Source organism: Lutjanus erythropterus, chromosome 19 (assembly GCF_056507025.1).
Source record: "Lutjanus erythropterus isolate fLutEry1 chromosome 19, fLutEry1.hap2, whole genome shotgun sequence".
Taxonomy (NCBI): domain Eukaryota; kingdom Metazoa; phylum Chordata; class Actinopteri; order Lutjaniformes; family Lutjanidae; genus Lutjanus; species Lutjanus erythropterus.
In genome coordinates, this window is record NC_139335.1 from 30768917 (window position 1) to 30789896 (window position 20980).

Below are 20980 nucleotides of genomic sequence, written 5' to 3' on the forward strand. Positions count from 1 at the left end.
TAAGGTGTCAGGGTGGTCCACTGGAAAGGGGCGTGACTTAGGCACTCTGTATGTCTAACACCGAAGTAGATTCAAAGGGACCCTACGACTTCTGATATGTCATGATCGGAAAATGACCTGTGACGTGCAGTAAAAATAGCATATATTCATGCTCTTTTCCACTGAATAATTTTTTTTAATTCTAGGACATTCTGGATCACATCCAATTACCCTCGAATGTAAAGTAATGGGTGTCTTTTTTTTTTTTTTTTTTTTCAATTAATGTGCGTTACGTTTGTGTCATTTTTCTATGACTCAATTTGGATTCAAATTTTGGACGTATGTGTGAAGGCCTCTACTACGTAGGCAAAAACGTACCCGACATAAGCATGCAGGTGCAAACGACAATGTCCAACATACACCAAAGAAACATGGCATGGTTGTGTGTACCTAAGAGAGTTTTTCTATCTGTCTGCTCTGATAGAAGCACAAATCAAACATGACTGCTTTAATCTGTTGGTGCCTGTTGGAGTGCTTTTCATTCCACCACTAAAAACTGCAGATGGACACCATGTGTAACATTATTCATGAAACATCCTAAAGGGATAGTTGGGATCTTTTGCGTTGTATAAGGTACTTCTCCATAGTCTGTATTACTTACAGTAGATGCTGGTTGAAGGCAAATGTCACTCTCTTAAAAGCCATCAAACTCCTTTGACAAAATCAGTCATTTCAGCAAGATCACAGGAGTTGCTAGTTTACCACTGTTTCAATCAGCTTGTTTGTGCTGTTGTGTGACTGGTGAATCCCTTTTAAAACATCCAACTTGCGCAATAATGCAAACTAAGTAACAGATTGAGGCAGTGGTAGACCAGCAACGCCTGTGTTCTGTGAGGTAAAAATTACTGTTTCTGTCAAAGGGGTCTGGTTGGTTTGTAGAGAGTGATATTTGGCTTATAAAATGGTGGTTTCCTGTCAGAATAAGCTGTCTGACAGCAAGGTAAAGTGGTGAAAATATTTTAAATATAGTGTATACTTAAACTGTTACTGATTTATTTGGGGGGCTAAAATACAGCTCACTGCTGACCCTGTCCACAGCAGTACATTACTTAGCTTCCTACACCAGTACTCCTGCTTCTCCAAACTTGACCTCCATCTACTGTAAGTAGATGGAGGTCACAATACACAAAATATGGGGAAGTACCCCAAACAAGCATGCTACAAAAAATCCAGACTTTCCCTTTAAGGTGTCTGTGTTCACATACTTGCAGAGTAAGTTTTGGATTTTACCCCAAGTTCATTTTCTCTGACACTTGACCAACTTAACAACAGCCCCATGAAGGGTGTGAGTATTATTTCTGGGCTCTGATTGATCCCTGGTTGTGTCAGGAAATTAGTGCAGGAATGGGTTAATCAGTTTATCTTTTTCTTTCAAGATGATAAAATAGAAAAATGCCTCATCAGAAGGAGCACATCACTTGTTGACCTCGCTGTCACCATCTTGGACGTGATATAGAACTATCACTACAACTCATACAGCGTGACGTTGCGGTTAAAGACCTCATGGTGTTTTGTTTTAGGGCCCAGTGTATCAGTTTAAACTGTAAATGAAGCAGTTTGTCATAAAACTGAATTGTTTTGTTGCATTTTAAGAATCCATCATCCCATTTTGGAAAAATTCTGTTTGCCAAACAAATTGCGTTCAAGGTTTTTAATTTTTGGTTCCCCTTACACACTCTAGTGTAAGAACTGTTTTTAGAAGACAGATGTAAATAGCACATTAGGTTGAGTAGGGTTTCTTTTATATCTACGATAACTGGGATTAATGAAAACTTTTAGTTTTGACTCTACAGAGCGACTGTCTAACATCTTTGTGTCTGAATACTGTAGATTGTTCAGTTGTTCAAATGTAAATGATTTATTATGTGGCTTATATAATCTGGCTTACTATCGCATTGAGATGACAATGAGTTGGATCCCGTCAATGGAAGGAGGGTGTAACTTGTTTTTGGGGGGATATTTATGATTTTGTGTACATGTGGAAATATCAAGACTTTTGTGCTGTTTAATAAATCCTCTCCTGATTACTGAATTCAATCTGAGGTCTAATATTTGCCACTTGATGTCTCCTAAAACCAACAATATGTTACTCTGTCAATATTTTCCGACTTCTCTACATTGTCTGATTTCTATCAAACATAAATATTTAAAAGAAACAACTCACAAATGTAGTTTATTTAAAAAGGCTCAGTAATTTACTAAAAGAACTGGCAGCTGCAGGTTCTTTATAATATGTTGCTCAAGCAGGAGGAAATAGTGCATTATGGAGGGACTATTTTTAGTGGCGGATTAATCCACATTTGGTCCTCTAGTGAGTATTTGATGCAGCAGGATCTGGTCTTTTCATGGGATTTTGTAACCTGACAGGCCAGCTGGTTTGTTACACAGAACCATCTAGGAAGTCGTCCTTAGAAACTTTGGAAAAGGGCAGACACTTTCAAAAAAACACTTGGCAGGTGATTGGATGAACCATCTATCACAGCTCTTCAACTTCATCCTCCTCTCTGTTGTCACACTTAGAACCACAGGCCTGTAGCTGCAAGTAGTCCCTCCTAGGACGCTGATTGGATGCACCACTTTTGGTGCAGACACAGACGGATAACTTGAAGCCTGGCAAGATGTATTCTTGTGTGATCTTGCGAATCCAACTGGCTCACAAGGTAAGGGATTTTGTTCACAGTTGGAAAAAATAAATAAGATCACCAGCTTTAGAATTTTAAGGCCAACAACTTTGAGCCTCATATTTGTCATATTTACAGTGAATGCAACAGGCCTTGTCAGCTCAGTATGATGGAGCTCAAAATTTGGACTTTGGAGGATCCAGCTCTTCAGGTGGGACCAAGCTGCTATTTTCTATCATCCACTGTGAGGTGAGGTCTGCTCATCTGATGGATAAATAGGACATAGGAATTACATGTATTTTTGATTTTAGGGTGAACTGTCCCTTTAAGATTTGCTGTCATCTTTGTGTCCTCAAATGCATGAAAACTAAGGTAATGAGACTGTTATGAAATTGTAAGGAGAAGAAGGTACAAAAAAGTTAAAAGTTGTCAGAAAAATAAATACTCAGTTAAAGTACAGATACAGACACAAATACAGATAGAGACATGACAAAAATCTACATAGCACAGTAATTAAGTATTTGTACTTAGTTACTTCCACCTCTGCGCTCAGTAATTACAGCCTGTTTAGAAAAGGTGCAGGTGAAAAACAAGTGTCTTAACATTTTCCATGTCACCTGAAAGCTGCACTGCCACTGTACCATATGTTTGTGTGACGCTGGGCGGAAGGTGTATTACCAAATATGGACTAATGGGTGGGGCTGCTGTAATAGTGAACGTGTGACCAGCCTGATGTTGCATTCAGGTGCTTCTAGTAAAGACCCAATACGGTCAACTCAGTATAGTAGTTTGATCGGAATTTCCATCAAAAATCACCACTCAGCATGAATATATTTGTAAACGCAACGCATATAAATTTGGCATATCACCTCTTAATTTAAAAAGTATTGTTTTAATTTATATAATTTATATTCGGGTCGTTCGTGGGGAGTTGCGTTATTTCTGACAGCACTTGAAGGCATCAGATCCGCCGCTAAGCTAGTAAGTAGAGACCCCTTCATCACAAACAGAGAACAGTGTTTTGAGGTGATAATCGAGGGCTTGCCTCCGCTTTCTGGACAAAATGCTCAACTCTCAGAGGTCCCTGTCCGAGCTGCCCAAGATGTCAGCTGCCAGTCAGGTGGAGAGGGCCGTGCTGGTGAGTCGTTCTGTCCTGTTCAGCTCTGCTCTGCAGCAGTGCGACCAGGCAGAGAAACACTGCTGCTCTGTTTGGCTGCTGTATGGCTAGCTGCTTCACTGACCGAGCTGTGGGTTCATGTGTGCTAAAATGATTTAAACGATAATTAAAAATTAACGTAACTGGACGTCAGTAACGTAGAGTAGCTGCTGTTAGCCGCGAGGACAGTAGCATCCTCGCGCTGCAGGTGCTGAAGGCAGCAGAGCTCGCGCAGCTCAGCCTGAGAAGATGTTAACACAGCGGGCCTGTTTGCAACACTTCATAACAGCTTATAACCTCATCCTGGAGCGACCCTGAATATCATCATATAACGTGATATGTAACCGACAACTTACAGTGTTCTTCGGTAAGTTTTAAATTGGAGGTGATTTTTGTATTTACTGTCAAAAGGGCCCATGGAAGCCAATTCCTGCCAATGAAGGAAAAAGATTCAGTAGCTTAAGTCATTATGAGAATCCTTCAGTGCTGTAAAGAGTACTGACAATCTGTACACAGGTACGAGTACTGTCACATTCCTAAAATATTACTCAATTATATGTAAAATTAATGATGCCTGCAAATTACTTTAGTAGAAGTGCAAAGTATTCTTCCAAAAACTAGTCAAAGTATTAGTTTTTCACCGGTGATGTTTAATGCATTATCAGTAGCAGCATTCATTCAAAGGAGTTTCTGCTGCTCAGTGGCCACACTCACCTCTCCAGGGTTTAACATTTTGTGCATTTCCCATTTTTGTCATTTTTTAAGTTTAAGCTTCCTTATTTGATAAAAGGCTCTGCCAGACAAAACTATCTTAAATGAGATGCTATTGCTACCATTTTTAGACTATTGATAAATATTGATTAATACATTTTTAATTGGATAAATTCTTAAAGACAATTAATCATTAATCATTAACATTCTTACACCAAAACTGTGCTGCTGCACTTTTCTGGTTTTCATTTGTCTGTCATGATGTTCATTGGTTTGTTTGTGATCAGCTCACTTTATTATCTGCAAAAATGCAGGTATCCAAAAATGTGTGACAAAACAAAACAGTATAATAATAAAGCACTGTAGTGATGTAGAGATCTCCTGCTGACAAATCTTGTTCTTCAAATGTTTGTTTGGTACAGACCCTGATAAATCTCTTAAGAGAAAATCATGATGCAAAAATGATCATTCTCACTGATCTGGAATCATATTCCAATATCTGTCAAAATAATCACAATATGATTTATTTTTCATATTGTGCAGCATTAATTTTGAGATACTGTGTCAGTATTCTGAGATACAAAGACATTATTTTGAGGAAGCTTTAAGATACTGAATTATTATTTAGAGAAAGTTTTTTTTATCATAATGACCTAGAGGATCTTTTTTTCTCATGACTTTGAAGATATTGGGTTTCCATAAGGGCCTATACTTGCATACTTTGTCCCATTTGCTGCACAGTATATGAAAAAATGATGTTACTTTAAATTCCAAAAAGCAAACATGATGTTCGCTGTCATGAACTTAAACAGATTCCATGTTATGCCTCTGACAGCTGATCTGTTTTTTTCTGCTGTAATGAAATGACTAACTGAAAACCAGTGGCCGCGTGACAGAACTGAAAACCCTGTTACAACATCAATGGCATGAAGTTATGTCTCAGTAAATGGTCATCAGTGAATGAATGCAGACATGAGCTGCAGTAAATCAGCTGAAAAAATGCTGGAAAGATGCCAGAGTATGTCTGACGTACATTAAATGACCATTTAAGACATGATAGGGTTTAGGGATAGATTTCTTCTTCATTTTTTCGTATAATTTGTCTTTGTTTTATTTGTGTGAGTATTCATTTCATAATGTCTTATTTATTTATGTAATATTGAACACTTTTGGTCTACACAGTCTCCTCACTTCCTTAGACTTGAAGTGGGGCAGAAATAGCTCTCATGCAAGGTTGAGAGGCACAGACTTGCTGGGAAATGTGTCCTCCCCCACATTCTGTGAAGCTCAAACTTTGACTAATTTGTTAAAATGAATCACTGTTAACATTTAGTGGGTTATAATTAGTCTACCCTGTCAACTCCTCATCTGAGCCTTTATTTCTGGTAGGGCTGCTGTATTATACTGCATTATGTTTAGCTAGGTGCACCTGTTAAACTGACACTTCAGTGTATATACCTGTAAAATAAAAGGGCAAAGTACAACAGGACAGTGCAACACATGACTGAAAGTGCAAGCTATGAAAGAAAAACTCTACAAAGAGTGTTATAGGGCTGCGGCTCCCAAACAGTGTGCCACGGGATTGTGTGACTTTCAAACATTTTATTGTAATGTACAACTATACATAAAGTTATGAATGAATTCTTAATTTACTATATCGGTACTTTGTATGCACTCTTTTCCCAAAACAGAGGCAAATTCTGTACTTTAAAAATCACTTTGTTAAAAACCTTCCATCAAAGTGATCCTCAGTTTTCACCATTGGCACAGTCCCACCCCCACTCTGGAAACTCTGCCTCTGATTAGCTATAAAAATTTAAGAAAATGGTGAAAAAGTTCTCCAGTGTTTTCCCAGAGCCTAAGATGACGTTCTCAAACATTTTGTTTTGCCCACAACACAAAGATATTCAGTTTACTGTCATAACAGAGTAAAGAAACCCCAAACTATTCACATTTAGGGAGCTGGAGTCAGATAATTTTGACTTTATTTCTTAAACTGATAAATTGATTATTGAAATAATTGGCAATTAATTCAATGGTTGATTAATAATCAGTTACTCAATCAGTTGTTGCAGCTCTACTCATTGTGTGACTTTTGGCGTTTCAATATCAATATTAATCCCTTTCAATCATCTTTTATGACCCACTAGAAGTGTGTGGTTGTGTCTGTATCTGCAGAGATCCTGCCCTCTGCCTGTATTTCTCATTATTTTTGTTGTGCTGGGGACGCTTTACCAACCCAGAGCTCTGGTGTTTATGCAACAACAAATTGTCTCTCTGGCATGTTTATGAATAGCTCAGACAGATCCTACTGTTTCTACCTTTAAAAAACGATTGAGGCAGCAGTAGACCAAAGAGGTTGAAGTAGTTGAAGTTAGACGTGATAGACAGATAGTTCATTTAATCACTTGGCAAGTGTTTTTTTTTAAAGTGCTTGCCCTTTTCCAAACAGTTTCTAAGGATGACTTCTCAGATGCTTCTGTGTAACAAATCATCTGGTGTGTCATAAAACATACATTATCAGTTAACACATTTTAATTGGTTAAATTCTTAACACAATGAATTGATTAAACGTTTACATCCCTAATCCAGATATGAGGAGGGTGAGAGCTGTTGTTGTTGTCCACTATGATCTGTGACACATTTCTGACACATCCAGCAGAGAATCTAAGACCAGGACGAGCTCAACAGACAGCCTTCTGAGTGATAGAACATCTGCAGCATGATACTGCCCATGTTGAACAAGTAGAACCCCCTTGGAAGTCTGTTGTCCAGTTGCCTCTTTGTCTCCGAGCTGTCTTCCTCCTGAGGAAAGAACTTCTGAAGTATCAAGAGAGTAAAAACACAGGTTACCCACTGATAAAGTGGTTTTGATGTTGCTTCATTTCATAGGAGTTAAATCTTTGTTTACTTGTTCTTTCGGTAGGAGGAGGAATTCAACTGGCTGCTTAAAGAAGAAGTACACGCTGTCCTAAAGCAGCTCCAAGATGTCCTCAAGGTAAAACTCAGGCTGTCATGTGTATTGCTATTGTATTTAGGCTGAGTGATGTAGTATGACGTCAGTATGACAGTATTAGAGGACCATCTCACCAAGCTGACACATGAATCAAGGTTCTTACAGGTGCTGGAAATCCTTGAAAACATTTACATTTTAATGTAGTATTTTCAAGGTTTTAGTTAAAGAGCCTGAAACTGCCTGAAATTGCAGTTGTATTGCTTTAATAATAATACATCGCTCTCTGATTGAATAGTGCTCTTTTTAGATAAAGTTACCAGGGAAAACTACATTTTCCTACTATGAACCACGTGCAAGGCACAATCTACAAAAAGATCTTAAATTAGATACACTTGTATCCATCTATGAACTTAAGGGCTTCATAAAGAATGTAGTGATGGACATGTGTCTGAATAGCTGTTGTTTTATTGTGGAGTTTTTGTTTAATATGTTGTATTTGTTGCATTTTACTGTAAAAGAGATTTTTGGTTAGGATTAAATAAAGGTAAAATAAAATAAAAAAAGCAAACATGCCAGGGGGTTGTTAGTTTAAAGAGCACTGGCTTGAAAATACAGAATCTAAAAAGGAAAAAAAAGTTATTTGCCTATTAACCTGGCTCAGCCAGGTTTTTGAGGACACCAAGTCTACTTACAGACAGGTGAAACATGATTAAGAAATGAAATAGGGCCTAATTGTTTTGCGCTGATACATAAAGTGTATTATAAAAATGTATAATTTATGACCAGAGGTGGCGAAAGTACACACAGTCTTTGCTCAAGCATAAATACAGATACTTGTGTAAAAAAAAAGACAAAAAATTTAAAAGTATTAAGTAGCTAACTGAACCTCAGGTCAGTCTTTTTAGTTTTAGATCTTTTAATTTTTTGTCTTGTTGCATCTTTTTTGTTATTTTGTCTTCTTTGTATTGTGGTGTCTTTTTTGGTTTTACACCGTTTTTATCTCGTCTTTTATGTTGTTTTTATCTTGTTATGTCTTTTTTGTTTTACTACATATTTTTTTCTTGTGACATCTTTTTTTGTCTTATGACAGTTTTTAATTTATTCATTTATTTATTTATTTATTTTATGTTTTTGTCTCACAATGTTTTTTTTGTCTATGTATGTCTGCCAAGAAAAGCGGTGCATCTCTAGTTCCATTGTTTGTCTCATTACATCTTTTTTTTGTTCTGTCCATTGTCTTGTTACATCTTTTGTTTCCGTTTTTTACGTCTTACTAAGTTTTAGTCTTTTAGAACTTTTACATCATCTTTGTCTTGTTAGGTCTTTTTTGTTTTGTTATGTTTTGTTACATTTTGTCTTGTTCCATCTTTTACATCATTGTTGTCTCATTACATCAAATGCATGAAAACAAAAGTAATGAGTCTATTTTGAAAATGTAAGACATAGAAAGTCCAGATATTTGTGTTAAAATGTAGGGAGTAAAAGTAAAAAGTTGTCAGGAAAATAAAATCTCAAGTGAAGTACAGATACCTGAAAAATCTACTTAAGTACAGTAACAAAGTATTTGTACTTAGTCACTTTCCACTTCTGTTTACCACAGTTGTTTGGTGCTGGAAAAGTTTGAAAATGCACATTGAAAATGCTGGAAACATGCTTGAATTTGACTTTGTAAAAGGTGTAGGAACCTGATGAATATCTGTGTATTTGTTGCAGCTAGTTCAACGGTGTGATTAAGATTTGATTCTAACAGTGAGATTCTCTGCCATCAACAGGAGGCATCCAGACGTTTCTCCATGCCGACTCCAGGTCTGGAGAGTCAGCTCAAGCAGGAAAACTTCATCCTCGGAAGCTCAACGTAATACACATATAACCACTGATCATTATATTTCAGTGGAAAACTGTTACTGTGGTCCCACAATAGTTGAAATACACAGGCCCTGTGTCTTACAAAAGAGTGTCTTCCTGTGAAGGAAGTGGCTGTCAGTTTCTTTGTAATATGTGTGAAATATGTGACCAGTGTATTGGTAATTTCCTTCATGTTGTAATCTTTCATGCTATAGTTCCTCCATCAATGTTGAAATCAAACAATGATGTGTTGTTTTGCAGCATGGATCAGGTGAAGGGTGTGCTGACCCTTCAGGGGGAGGCTCTGACTCAGGCTGTGAGTATATCTGTCCTCACTGAGGCTGTATTCCAGTCGTGTGGAAATCAAACATTGATTTAAGCTCATGTGCTCCTTGATAATGTTTGGCTTTTTTAACAGGACATAAACCTGAAGGTGGCAAAGAGCAGCCAAGCTCTGCACTTTCAGTTCAGAGAGGACAAGCAGTGGAAACTGCAGCAGGTATGTTCTATGTGTGACATACTGGAGCAACTGGCTGTTTTTTTTCTTTACTTTTGGGCCCGTAAGAAGTTTTTCCACTTTTTGTCCTCTACCATGGACATATTGACAGAGAGGGTGTAAAAACTGGATAAACATCATCAATGGTGGTGTGTCGTTTTTAATAAAATTCTCTCTATTTTGTAAAATAATAATTTTATTAGAAAAGCTCTTTCTATAATTTGGTCTGGGTGTAGAAACAGGCAGTTTACCAAAACTACCAATAAGTGTTTCCAAGTAATCATTCTGCCTCTCAATGTTTGCTTTAATCTAAAATTACCTTGAAATTCAATAGAAAAAGGCAGTTTAACATTTGCAAGTCATAGTTGTTACACAGAAACTACTACAAGTGTTTCCAGGTAACAAGTCACAGCATTAAATGAGCAATATGTAGCCACTGTGTGTGAAAACGAGTACAGCAGTCCAAGTAGCGAGTTGGAGCCACAGACTGTATATTAAACAGTATCACAGTCTATTTAGTACACAGTCTATGGTTGAAGTGAGTTGTTCCCCCTGCCCCTCCTCCCCAGACACAACAGGCAGACGAGACAGGCAGCCTGCAGGAGGATGCACCATCCTCGAAAACAGACAATAACAAGCCATGAGGAGTCCTTCACTTTAAGTTGATCAGCTGTTTCACTTTCAGTGATCTTCAGCTCTGCAAAGTTAAGCCTGTTATCCTGAAAACAAAAGCCCACTGCTCTGAAAATACACACTCTGGACAGTGAGTTAAGTGGCTGCCTGTTTCACTGCCTGCCATTAATATTTGTTCACATTAACAGTTATAAACATCTACATCTGCCACAAGATCATTTTTGATTTCAAAGTCTTAAATTTCAAAGACAGACAACTTGGCTGCAGCATTCTGAGTGAAGTGAAGCAAATGTTTCAACTTAATATGTTTCATTGATCTCTGATGACACATTGTGGTTATTTTATGATTTATTACAGAAATATATATTTCTCTTATTGTTAGCAGGTTACTGTATTGTTACCAAAATATTACTGAACAGCCACATCGCCATCTTTGCTTCCCCATTACTACACTTTGTTTTGGCCCCAGATACCCAGTTACAGAAATCTCAGTCAAATACTACCCACTATTACCTATTACCAAGTTATTAGCTGTAATGTAAAGTGCTACCAATAATATTAAAGCTGGAATCCTGCCTTACTCATCCTTGTCACAATCCAAACTCTCTTGTCTTCTTCTACCCATCAGATCCAGGATGCCAGGAACCATGTGAACCAGGCTCTGCAGCTGCTGAGCAGCCATGATGAGAGCTACCACTTCAAGACAGGGGCTGAAGTTAATAAGGTCTGTGCTGTGTCTCCTCATAGCTTACAGAGCTGAACATGAATCAGATCCCAGTGCTTTGCTGTGTCACTGATACCAGCTTCATCCTTCTGTCATTGCTGCAGCTCATGGATGCAGTGATGCTCCAGCTGACGCGAGCACGGAACCGCCTCACCACCCCGGCCTCCATGACGCTACCTGAGCTGGCCACCAGTGGTCTGATGGTACGGGACATAAGACAGTAAACAACACGTTTACCTCTTTTCCACCAATTAGCTCTTCAACCAGCTTCAATCAAGATTCTGTTGAGCCACCCAAATCCACTGAAATCAAGAATGTGTCATCAACAGAGACTGTTGTGTGATGTCCAACCAGTAGAATATGACATACTCACTTCAGTGGTATAAAAGTTCTGGTTACAGGATGCTAGATTATCATTTGTCATTGAACCAAGGCTGCTGTTGCTCAAGACCGAAGCAGAGCTCTTGAAAGTGTGTTGTTTCCCAACTGTGTTGCTATGACAATCAGCTCTGCCTGCATTGAGGGAGAAGCTTTGAAAATTACAAATTATATATAAATTGAATTTAAAAATGTAGTCAGTATCATAATCCAAGTATCACAATATTAAAGTAATGTAACTTGATTACTTTCCATCACTTTATGCATTACCTCAGTATCAAATATGGTGAAATTGTTTATATTTATATAGTGTTTTTAGGGCTGCAACTAAAGATTATTTATACCATCAATTAATCGGTTGATTATTTTCTTTAATCGAGTAGTTGTTGGATTCACGAAATGTCAGAAAATGGTGAAAAATGTTGATCGAAGCCCAAGGTGATGTCCTTAAATGTCCTGTTTTGTCCACAACTCAAAGATACTCAGTTTGCTGTCAGAAAGGAGTAAAGAAACTAGAAAATATTCACATTTAAGAAGCTGAAATCAGAGAAGTTTTTTTTTATTTAAAAAAAATGGCTCAAAACAACTTCTCTATTAATTAATCCTGTCACAATATTATCACTTAAAAAATGGGAACAATTTTGTTCCTAACATTTAAATAAACATTCTAAGGAAAGTGCAGCAGCTGTCTCATTTATGTTCACATGACAGATGTTCAACTGCAGATTCTGTAAATACAGTAAGTTTTTAAGAGTTTCTTGATGCAGGGAGTCACAGTGTTTCCTGTTTATAAAAAATTCTGTTGGTTAAGTTGTAAGTTGTCAACTGGAAATGTTTGACTTGTTTTTCAGTTTAAGCCTTTTTTTCTTCATAAAGTGCACCAGATTGATGCATTTATTTGGGATTCTCCCACCATGGTTTCACTAAATAGGGGCCCCCAAAAGCTAGAAACAACCCTGATCATGAAGCCCTGTGCTGTCCTCTTCTTTCTCTCCTCAGCCTCTCTGTTTGTCTCCTTCCATCAACAGAAAATGTTCACTCCTCCTATGCCCGGGGACGTGATGGTGAACTTCTACATCAACTTAAGCAAACTGTGTCTGACTGTGTACCAGCTTCATGTGCTGCCTCCCAACACCACCAAGGTTACAGCTTGTGACTCTCTGTAACACTGTATGAAGCTACACACAGCAGCAGCAGCAGCATGTGACTGATGTTTACATGTTTTCTTTCTCTCCTCAGAACTTCAAGCCAGCTGGAAGCTCAGTGTTGCACAACCCTGGAGCCATGTTGTGAGTCCTGCTTCATCCCTTTCCTTTCTCCTTTCTTTCTGTGGCAGTACACACACAGATTAAATTAAACTATCCAAACTGTATAATGAATGCATTCAAACAAATAGGAGATATATATATATACATATATATAGTAAATAAAAAATTCCTGAACACTTAAATTGCGAAATAATCTGTCTTTACTGGACTTCAAGGACAATTTGGAAATCGGTCTGTAAATTCTGGGATTCACAAGGTGTTTGTCTAAGTCTCCCTCACGTCTCTTTGCTGTCGTTGTGAACGCTTTCTTCCACAGCGAGCTCAACAACAACCGGTTTGAAGTGAGCCACGTTCACAAGGTGGAGTGTGTGGTGCCTTGGCTCAATGATACTCTTGTGTTCTTCACCATCTCCCTGCAGCTCTGCCAGCAGCTCAAAGACAAGGTGGGTGTCTCTGCTGGAAGACGGCTGCCAACATGTTAAAGACACTTTCAGTAAATTCTCATCTGATCAATCTTAACTGCACTCAACAATCAATATACTAACAACGGAGCTGTGAAGTGTGAGAACAAAAGACAGTGTCATGGTTGTTGAATTCATAATGTCATAATTAGTTTTGCAAGATGAAATGAAGTGTATTGTTATCAGAGATCCTAAGAATCTGTAGCACCACAGAGGGCGTTGCTGAGAGTCAACCCCGAAAAACAAGAAGAGTCAAAAGTTTGTCCTAACATTTTCAAAGCAGGCTCATTACTTTAGTTGAATGCATTTGATGTAATGTGACGAAAATGACATAAAGGACAAAAAAGACACAACAAAACAAAAAAACTTCACAAGACAAAAACAACATAAAAGACATAAGACAAAAAATTATACAACAAAAAAAACATGAGACATAAAAGATGAAACAAGAAAAAAAGGACTTGAAAGATGTAGCAAGACAAAAACAACAAAAGATGTAACAAAATAAAAATGATATCAAAGACGTAACGACAAAAACAACATAAAAGACGTATCAAAACAAAAATGATATAAAGACGCAACAAGACAAAAATGACTTGAAAGATGTAACAAAACAAAAAAGACATAAAAATATAACGAAAAAAAACAGACAGACTTGAGAGAACTGGTTTAGGTTAGTTAGCTACTTTTTACTTTTACACTTTGAGCACATTTCAGAGCCTGGACTTGTTCACTTTTATTTGAGTAAAGAAGTTGAATCAATGCTTCTACTTTTATCAGACACTTTTTTTTACTCATTGATGACTGATTACCCTTCTGCCATATTTGATTGTGCTGTAAGTGTAGACTGGATCTGTTAGCTGTCAGAGCTCGTGTCTCACGTGTGAATGGTGACTGATAAAGTGACCTGAAGTACAGTATATAGTATAGCTGATAGATAATTATCTGTATATAAATTTAACAGCTCCCGTGTCTTCCTGTCCCTGCAGATATCTGTCTTCTCCAGTTTCTGGAACTACAGACCTTTCTGATCCACCCCCCTGTCCATCGTCCAGAGAGCGCTCACATCCAGACTGACCACACAAGTGTAAGGGACATCCTGTGAAGGCTTTTATTTTTTTATGATAAATTTATCATCCAGTCATTCAGTCCCAAGTGTTGCATGATTAGCTAAAGGAGCCAATCAAACCTGACAGACATCAGTGTCTGACTGACATTCCTCTGATGTGTGTTCTGTATCTCCAGCGCTGACTTGAACTTCTCAGTGAGTGAATGTGATTGTCGCTGATTTATTATTAGATTTTTTTTTTGTTACCTTCAAGCAACTTAGTGTTTACTGAGTATTTATCTGGTTCTTACTCCAAAGTCTTCTGACCGTCTCGTTGTGTGGAACACTAATTTGTGCACTCAGGGTTGCAGCACTCAGAGGTCACAGTGGGAGTTTTGTTTTCTGAAATACTTTTGGGTTCCTTCACAGCAGTTTCTTCTTTTGTTTGCATTCCCTCACACTTTCTTTATCACAGACTTTCATCTCATTTACTTGTCACAGTTAATGTTGTAGTCATGGTAACCACTACTAAGCCAGTGTATGTCCTCTAGGAGCTTTGTGAAGTCTGAGAAATCTTTTCAAACTCATAGTCGGTGTGTTCTTCTCTGAACCGGTGAATGAGTTGTTGGTAAACTCGGGTTTCCCTCTGGTTCAGACCACAAATTTCTAATAGAAAGTCTGTTTTGGAGTTCAACAACACTGGAGTTGAAATGTAAAAGAACGTTCATTGCGTCTTGGAGAGAAACATATGACACAGTGACTATACTGGCTGCAGTTTATAGAGATATAAGTCAAGCACGCATTTTTATCAATATGTACCACTATACTGCTGTCGGACTGAAGCCACCAATAGGACTATTTAGTTAAGTTTGTAAAGATTTGGTACCACAAATCAAATATAAATCAACATATTGGTGCATTCACAGCCAGCACGTCATTGTTGGAGATTATGGCGTACTTTTAACATCCTGAGAAACACAGGGCAAACAAAAGCAAATGAAATTAAAAGGACGTTCATGCTGAATGAAGTGAAATTGAACGCAAATGAATAAACAAGGTGGTAGATGTTTTGGTGGGTGTCAGTAAAACTCAGCCTGGCTTCGTTTCTCCCACAAAGAAGAAGAAGCGATCAGGATTTTCGGTAAAAGCACAAAAAGGATGCTTGATTTGAGACAACACTACCCTGTCAACATTCACACACTAAGCAAGTGATTACATAGTGTGCAAAGTGTACTACATGATAGTATACTAATGGAAGTGTCCAAATTGAGACACCGCAAATATTTGGTTATGGACTGTAGTGGGGTAGAAGTAGAAAGTGTCACAAAGTAGAAATACCCGAGTAAAGTACACGTACTTCAAAATTGCACTTCAATACGGTACTTAAGTATTTAAAATGTACTTAGTGAAATTTTAATCAGAGCCAGTAGATCCTTGACCCACATGTAATTGTTGAATTGTGGACCTTGTTGAGTTGCATCATGGGATTTGTAAGATCCAGTGTTTTGGAACTTAAAAGTCAGGATATCTCCACCTTTCCTGCACAGATTTTGTTCCACTCCAATATATCTGTTTGTTTTAAGTCCCCTTTATAGAGGTACAGTACAAAAAAACCTGTACTAATCAAACCGTCCAGAGTACTCACGGTCTCCTAGATGACACTCAACACCACTTTTAGAAGACTGAGGATTTAGTTCAGGTGTTGCACAGTACTCTTATATATGGGAAATGCACCAGTGTTGCAAAGGGAAGTTAAAAAGTTCTACAAGGGGAAAAGTAAAAATTCATAGACGTGAAGGGAGACAGTAGTACGAAGAAAACTCTTCCCACTGTGATCTTTTAGTGGATCCAAACATGTTGGTGATGGAGAGAATGTTTCCTCAGTCACTGACGTTACAGTATCGTGTTTGTGGTTCAGTTCCAATGTCTGCCCCTCCACACTCACACACAGCTGCTGAGAGCTCCTGTACGAGGCCGAGGACAGCCGTGCTCACAATTACTTTTTACATTTTTTTTCTGTTATTCTGAGATCACAAGTTAATTATTTCTTAATCTCGAGATAACAAAATAATGAACTGTTTTATAATTAACCTGTGATCTCGATAACACCAAGCACAGCTGTTTTCAGCTTCACATCCTCTTGAGTTTTAGTTCTTAATGCACATTTTTTGTGTCTGCAGTTCTGCAATTGTTCATAGTTATACAATTGTCCAGCTAAGGGCTGTTCTGATATCAGATTTCACTACACAGTTATCGTGGCCAAAAGAATTCACAATGATGTTATCATATTTGTAGAACATTTGAGGAAAAATTAATTAATCCTTAACTATATTTATAGTGTGTTGGGCATTTTTGGCGCATTAAGACTGAAAGGAGGTGTAGAGAGAGCGAGAGACTGACTGTGACCAGATCTGTGTAAAAGTACAGTTACACTCAGGCTGATGGTGAAAAGGTGCATCATGTGTGTATTATTGAGACACACATGATGGAGACTTCATCGTTTTTATTCCACACCTGACTCAGAGTGCAGTTCAAGGGCAGACAGTTCGAGCTCATGGTTATGACTTGGGAAGTTGGTTTAAATCATGGAATGTTGGTGGTAGACGACAGCGACATGGACGCCAAAACTGTCAGCGCCCTTTGACATATATGTGCAGACGCTGCACAGACCTTTGGATTATTTTGTTGTTGTCGCTGTCATGTGTTCCTGACCTGTGAACAAATACATGTTATAACTGGGGAGCTTAGATGTTTTAGATGTTTCTCTGCTCCAACACACCTGATTTAGATGATCAGGTTGTTATCAGGCTTCTGCAGAGGCTTGATGATCAGCTGATCACTTGAATCAGGTGTGTTAAACATGCAGGGCAGTGAGCTCTGAGGACCAGGGTTGAGAAACACTGCTCTACTGATCTCAATGAGTGGTGGTATACTTGAGGATTTATGTTCTGCATTTTTCTAACTTGTTCCATGTAGTTTGTAGATCATAAACCCTTGAATATCTCTTTAGAATTTGGAAACAGGTAATTACAATAACACCAATATGACATTAACGTGGCATGAGGGCAACATTGGAGCTAGGCCAGTGTATTTTTTTTTTGTTGTTGTTGTTGTTTATGGTCCCATTTGATGGAAGACATAACTCACATTCCCTTTTTTTGTTTACTACACAATGTCTGTAAATGATAAGCTACTTCACACGTCTGTCAATCTATGATTTCAATTGTTTGTCTGCTCTTTGTTTATATTTATTTTTACACGTTTTGCACATGTTGTTGATTCCCTGTGAACCAAACACTAATCCAATCATGAACAAATGACTTCAATCCTGTAAGTGTTAATCTGTTTCGAAAAGCTGCCTATTATATAAAATGTGGAAATTATTTATCAGATATCTGTGCAATAAAAAATCATGTAAACAGTAAGTCTTTCTGTCTACCTTTGCTGCAGTGAAGCGTCGTCGACCATTTAATCACTTCAGAGTGAGTGTCATGAAGAATATAAACCCTGTGTGTTTAAGTCCAGGTGGACTCTGCAGGTCGAGATCAGGCAACAACAAGGAAAGACACACAATGAAAACACTCATGTCTTTATTGCTTCAGTTGCTGTCAGGACGTCATACAGAGAAATCCAAAACACACCAATCACTCCAATCAATCTGAGGAAAGGCACACAGAAAAGAATGGTCCTCTGGAGAGACTCACTGATGATAATGTGACTGAGTGGAGCACAGTGAGCTGTAAAGTCAGGGACAGCTTTATATATTCACACTCAGTATAGTTTTTGACCATCAAGTGAGTCAGAAATACTGTAAAGTCATAAGACACAGCTGATGAACAAAAAAATACATGACATCACACCCTGCGTATGACAGGTATTACTTAAGACATCTTTGAAAAAGAGACAGTTAATCCGTGTTATGACGGGTGTTCACCAGAACATGCATCAAACAAAAAAATAAAATAAAATTCAAGCCAAAAGAAATGTTAAAGCCAAAACTGATGAGCAGGTGTCCTGCTGGCTGGCTGGACTAATATAATAACATGAGGCCGGTTTCACATAGACAGTTTAGGCTAGTCTGTAGTGTTAGACTAGTTTTAATTTTGCTTTTTCTGGCATGACACCATTTCAGAAGCCAAAAAAGTTTGATAGAACTGATAAAAAAAAAGCTCAAAAGCTGAATCTTAGTGAAATAAGATTAGCAGAATAAAATCTGCAAAACTTTTATCAGACTCTTAGCTTTTGAGTCAGAAAAAAACAGTCAGATGCTCCTTTATGTGTTTTTTTGTTTGTTTGTTTTATTACACTCTTCGCTAAACTTTCCAAGTAAAAAGTCCTTTTAACGGTTGAATTCCTGCTGGGGTAATCAGAGCCAAGCAGTTGGTCACTAAGTCAGAAATTTGTTTTGATAAAATTTTACCCAGAATTAATTGTGTCAAGATAGTCGAGAACTAAACTGCTTTGTGCAGTTTATCTGAAGTCTAGCTTTGTCTGAGTCAGTCTATCTTTGTGAAGCCGGCCCCTGGTTACAATGAATTCAGGTAAATACTAAGACAAGATGTAACAGACAAATACAAAACAGAGTGGCAGGCACCAGCAGTAAGACGGGGCTGTTTGCTCTTCGATCTGGCTGGCTGTCTAACCTCCAACACCTTTTTGATACAAACTGAAATGTGCATCTTCATTAGTCAAGCACCCAGAGTTTGAATCCTCATCCTCTTCTTTACATATTCCTCCATCAGATGGTTTCTGAAGTTACATGAAGACTGTATTCAATTTTAGGAAAAGGTCTAAAATGGCTGCTTTTGTCTGGACAACATTTAACACGTTCTCACAGCTAGAGGAACAAATTTATGTTCCTGAAAGTGAGCTATCTGAAAGCGTATTTTGGTGGTACTGAAACTCAGCCGAACAGCTTATTTGCTGGAACGGGCATCACTAATCCGGTGCATCACCTTCATAGACTTCAGATATAACAGACATGATTGTTGGATTACAAATTGATGATTATTTAAAGGGATAGTTGAGATTATCTGAAGTGTTTTTTTTACTCCTCTCTGACAGTAAACTGAATATTTTTGGGCTGTGGACAAATCAAGACATTTGAGGACGTCATCTTGGGCACTGATCAACATTTTCTGAGATTTCATGGACCAAACAAATACATGATAAATCAAGAAAATGTTTGACAGTGGAGCACATCTGTGTGCTCCACATGTTTGGACCTTGACAAGATTTTGACAGGATTAATAGTCAGTTAATCGTTTTGAGTCTTTTTTTTTTTTTTTTAAGAAAATGTCCAAAAGCTCTGATTTTTGCTATTGTGAAAGTACTGCAGTTACAGTTTCAAGCACGTCATTCACTTTTCAAAACCTTGAAAACACATTAAAACTCAAACTTTTTCAAAGATTTCCATCACCTGTATGAACCCTAAGAAATATAATGCAATCAGTAAGAATCATCTTCAACTTTTTTCATGTGTTTTTTTTGCCCATTTTTCTTTTTGAAAAACAAATTACTCTCAAAACAGGAGTGTAGGGAGGTGCAGGTAGTCTGCAACCAGAACGAACATTATCAGTTAATATCATCAAATCAATATCAGTTGAAGTGTGCACTGTATGTATAATATTTTCAGCACTTTACCATGCTGTCAGGCAGCATTTTCAGATGGGAAACCATGTACAAATACCAGACTGTGAAATGCCACCAGACTCCTTAAATAAATCCTTACTTTTACCTCACAGGAGCTGCTGGTCTGCCACTGCCTCAGCCTGTTTCTCTCAAAATAAAGTACCTCATACAACCACACTTCAAATAATCTGAACTATCTCTTAAGAATAGTTTACTCATAATTCACTCTTCAGTCTAAGAAAACGGTTGTGTAATGTGTTCTGTGGTTCTCAAGTCTGAGAAAAAAAAATCAAACCCTGGATCGAGTCATAGTGATGTCATCAGAGCGATCTCAGTTCTCTCGGAGATGATGAACCTTTAACAAAAAGTCTGTCATAAAAACAGGCTTTCAAAAGTTATGTGTTTAGACACGGGGGGTAAAATTAAAAAAGAGGATAGTGAGTTGAATTGGGGAAAATGTTGGTGCTGAGCTGTGCTCCCTCCCTCTAAGAACTGGATCAGACGTGCACACAGTGAACCTAACAGCATACAAAAAGATTTTTCTTTGATTGTATAGTTTTGTATATTACAAAGTGTGCAACAAATATAGACTTTTCCTAAATAGATCTGTAGGAGAGCGGTGACAGAACAACACATGATGTCAGCAGACTTAAAGGGATACCTGGACATGATGATGCATGCTGGGTAAATGAAGTATCAATTAACAAACACTGCCAACTAAATATGAGGCTATTTTCACCCAGAAATATAATTACAATAAAGAGCAAAAGGAAGACTAAGAGAAAATGTTATTAGCCTTATTTAGGCTCCTATCAATACAAAAATCAAACTGTCTTGGAAAAGTAATCAAATTGATTGTGCATATTGTTCTTTTTATCATTTCCCTTAAATAAGACTTAATAAAGACATCTTCCGTACTGTAGGTGCATGGCTGCTACTGATCCTTCTGTCAAACTGGACATCAAGGCAACACTTTAAGAACGATGTGTTGACGAGGTACACCAAGATAACAA

The 20980-nt window shown here is 37.8% G+C and overlaps 1 protein-coding gene across 1 annotated transcript; it reads left to right on the plus strand.

The window, feature by feature from the left end:
* Positions 1-3633: 3633 nt before the first annotated feature.
* rogdi (rogdi atypical leucine zipper) lies at positions 3634-15512 on the plus strand. Its single transcript, XM_084744990.1, has 11 exons — positions 3634-3798; positions 7454-7525; positions 9256-9338; positions 9590-9644; positions 9747-9827; positions 11086-11181; positions 11286-11384; positions 12588-12701; positions 12799-12848; positions 13144-13270; positions 14278-15512. The coding sequence occupies exons 1-11, from the start codon at positions 3724-3726 to the stop codon at positions 14317-14319; spliced, it is 894 nt and encodes a 297-aa protein (XP_084601116.1). The 5' UTR covers positions 3634-3723; the 3' UTR covers positions 14320-15512.
* The last annotated feature ends 5468 nt before the right edge of the window (positions 15513-20980 follow it).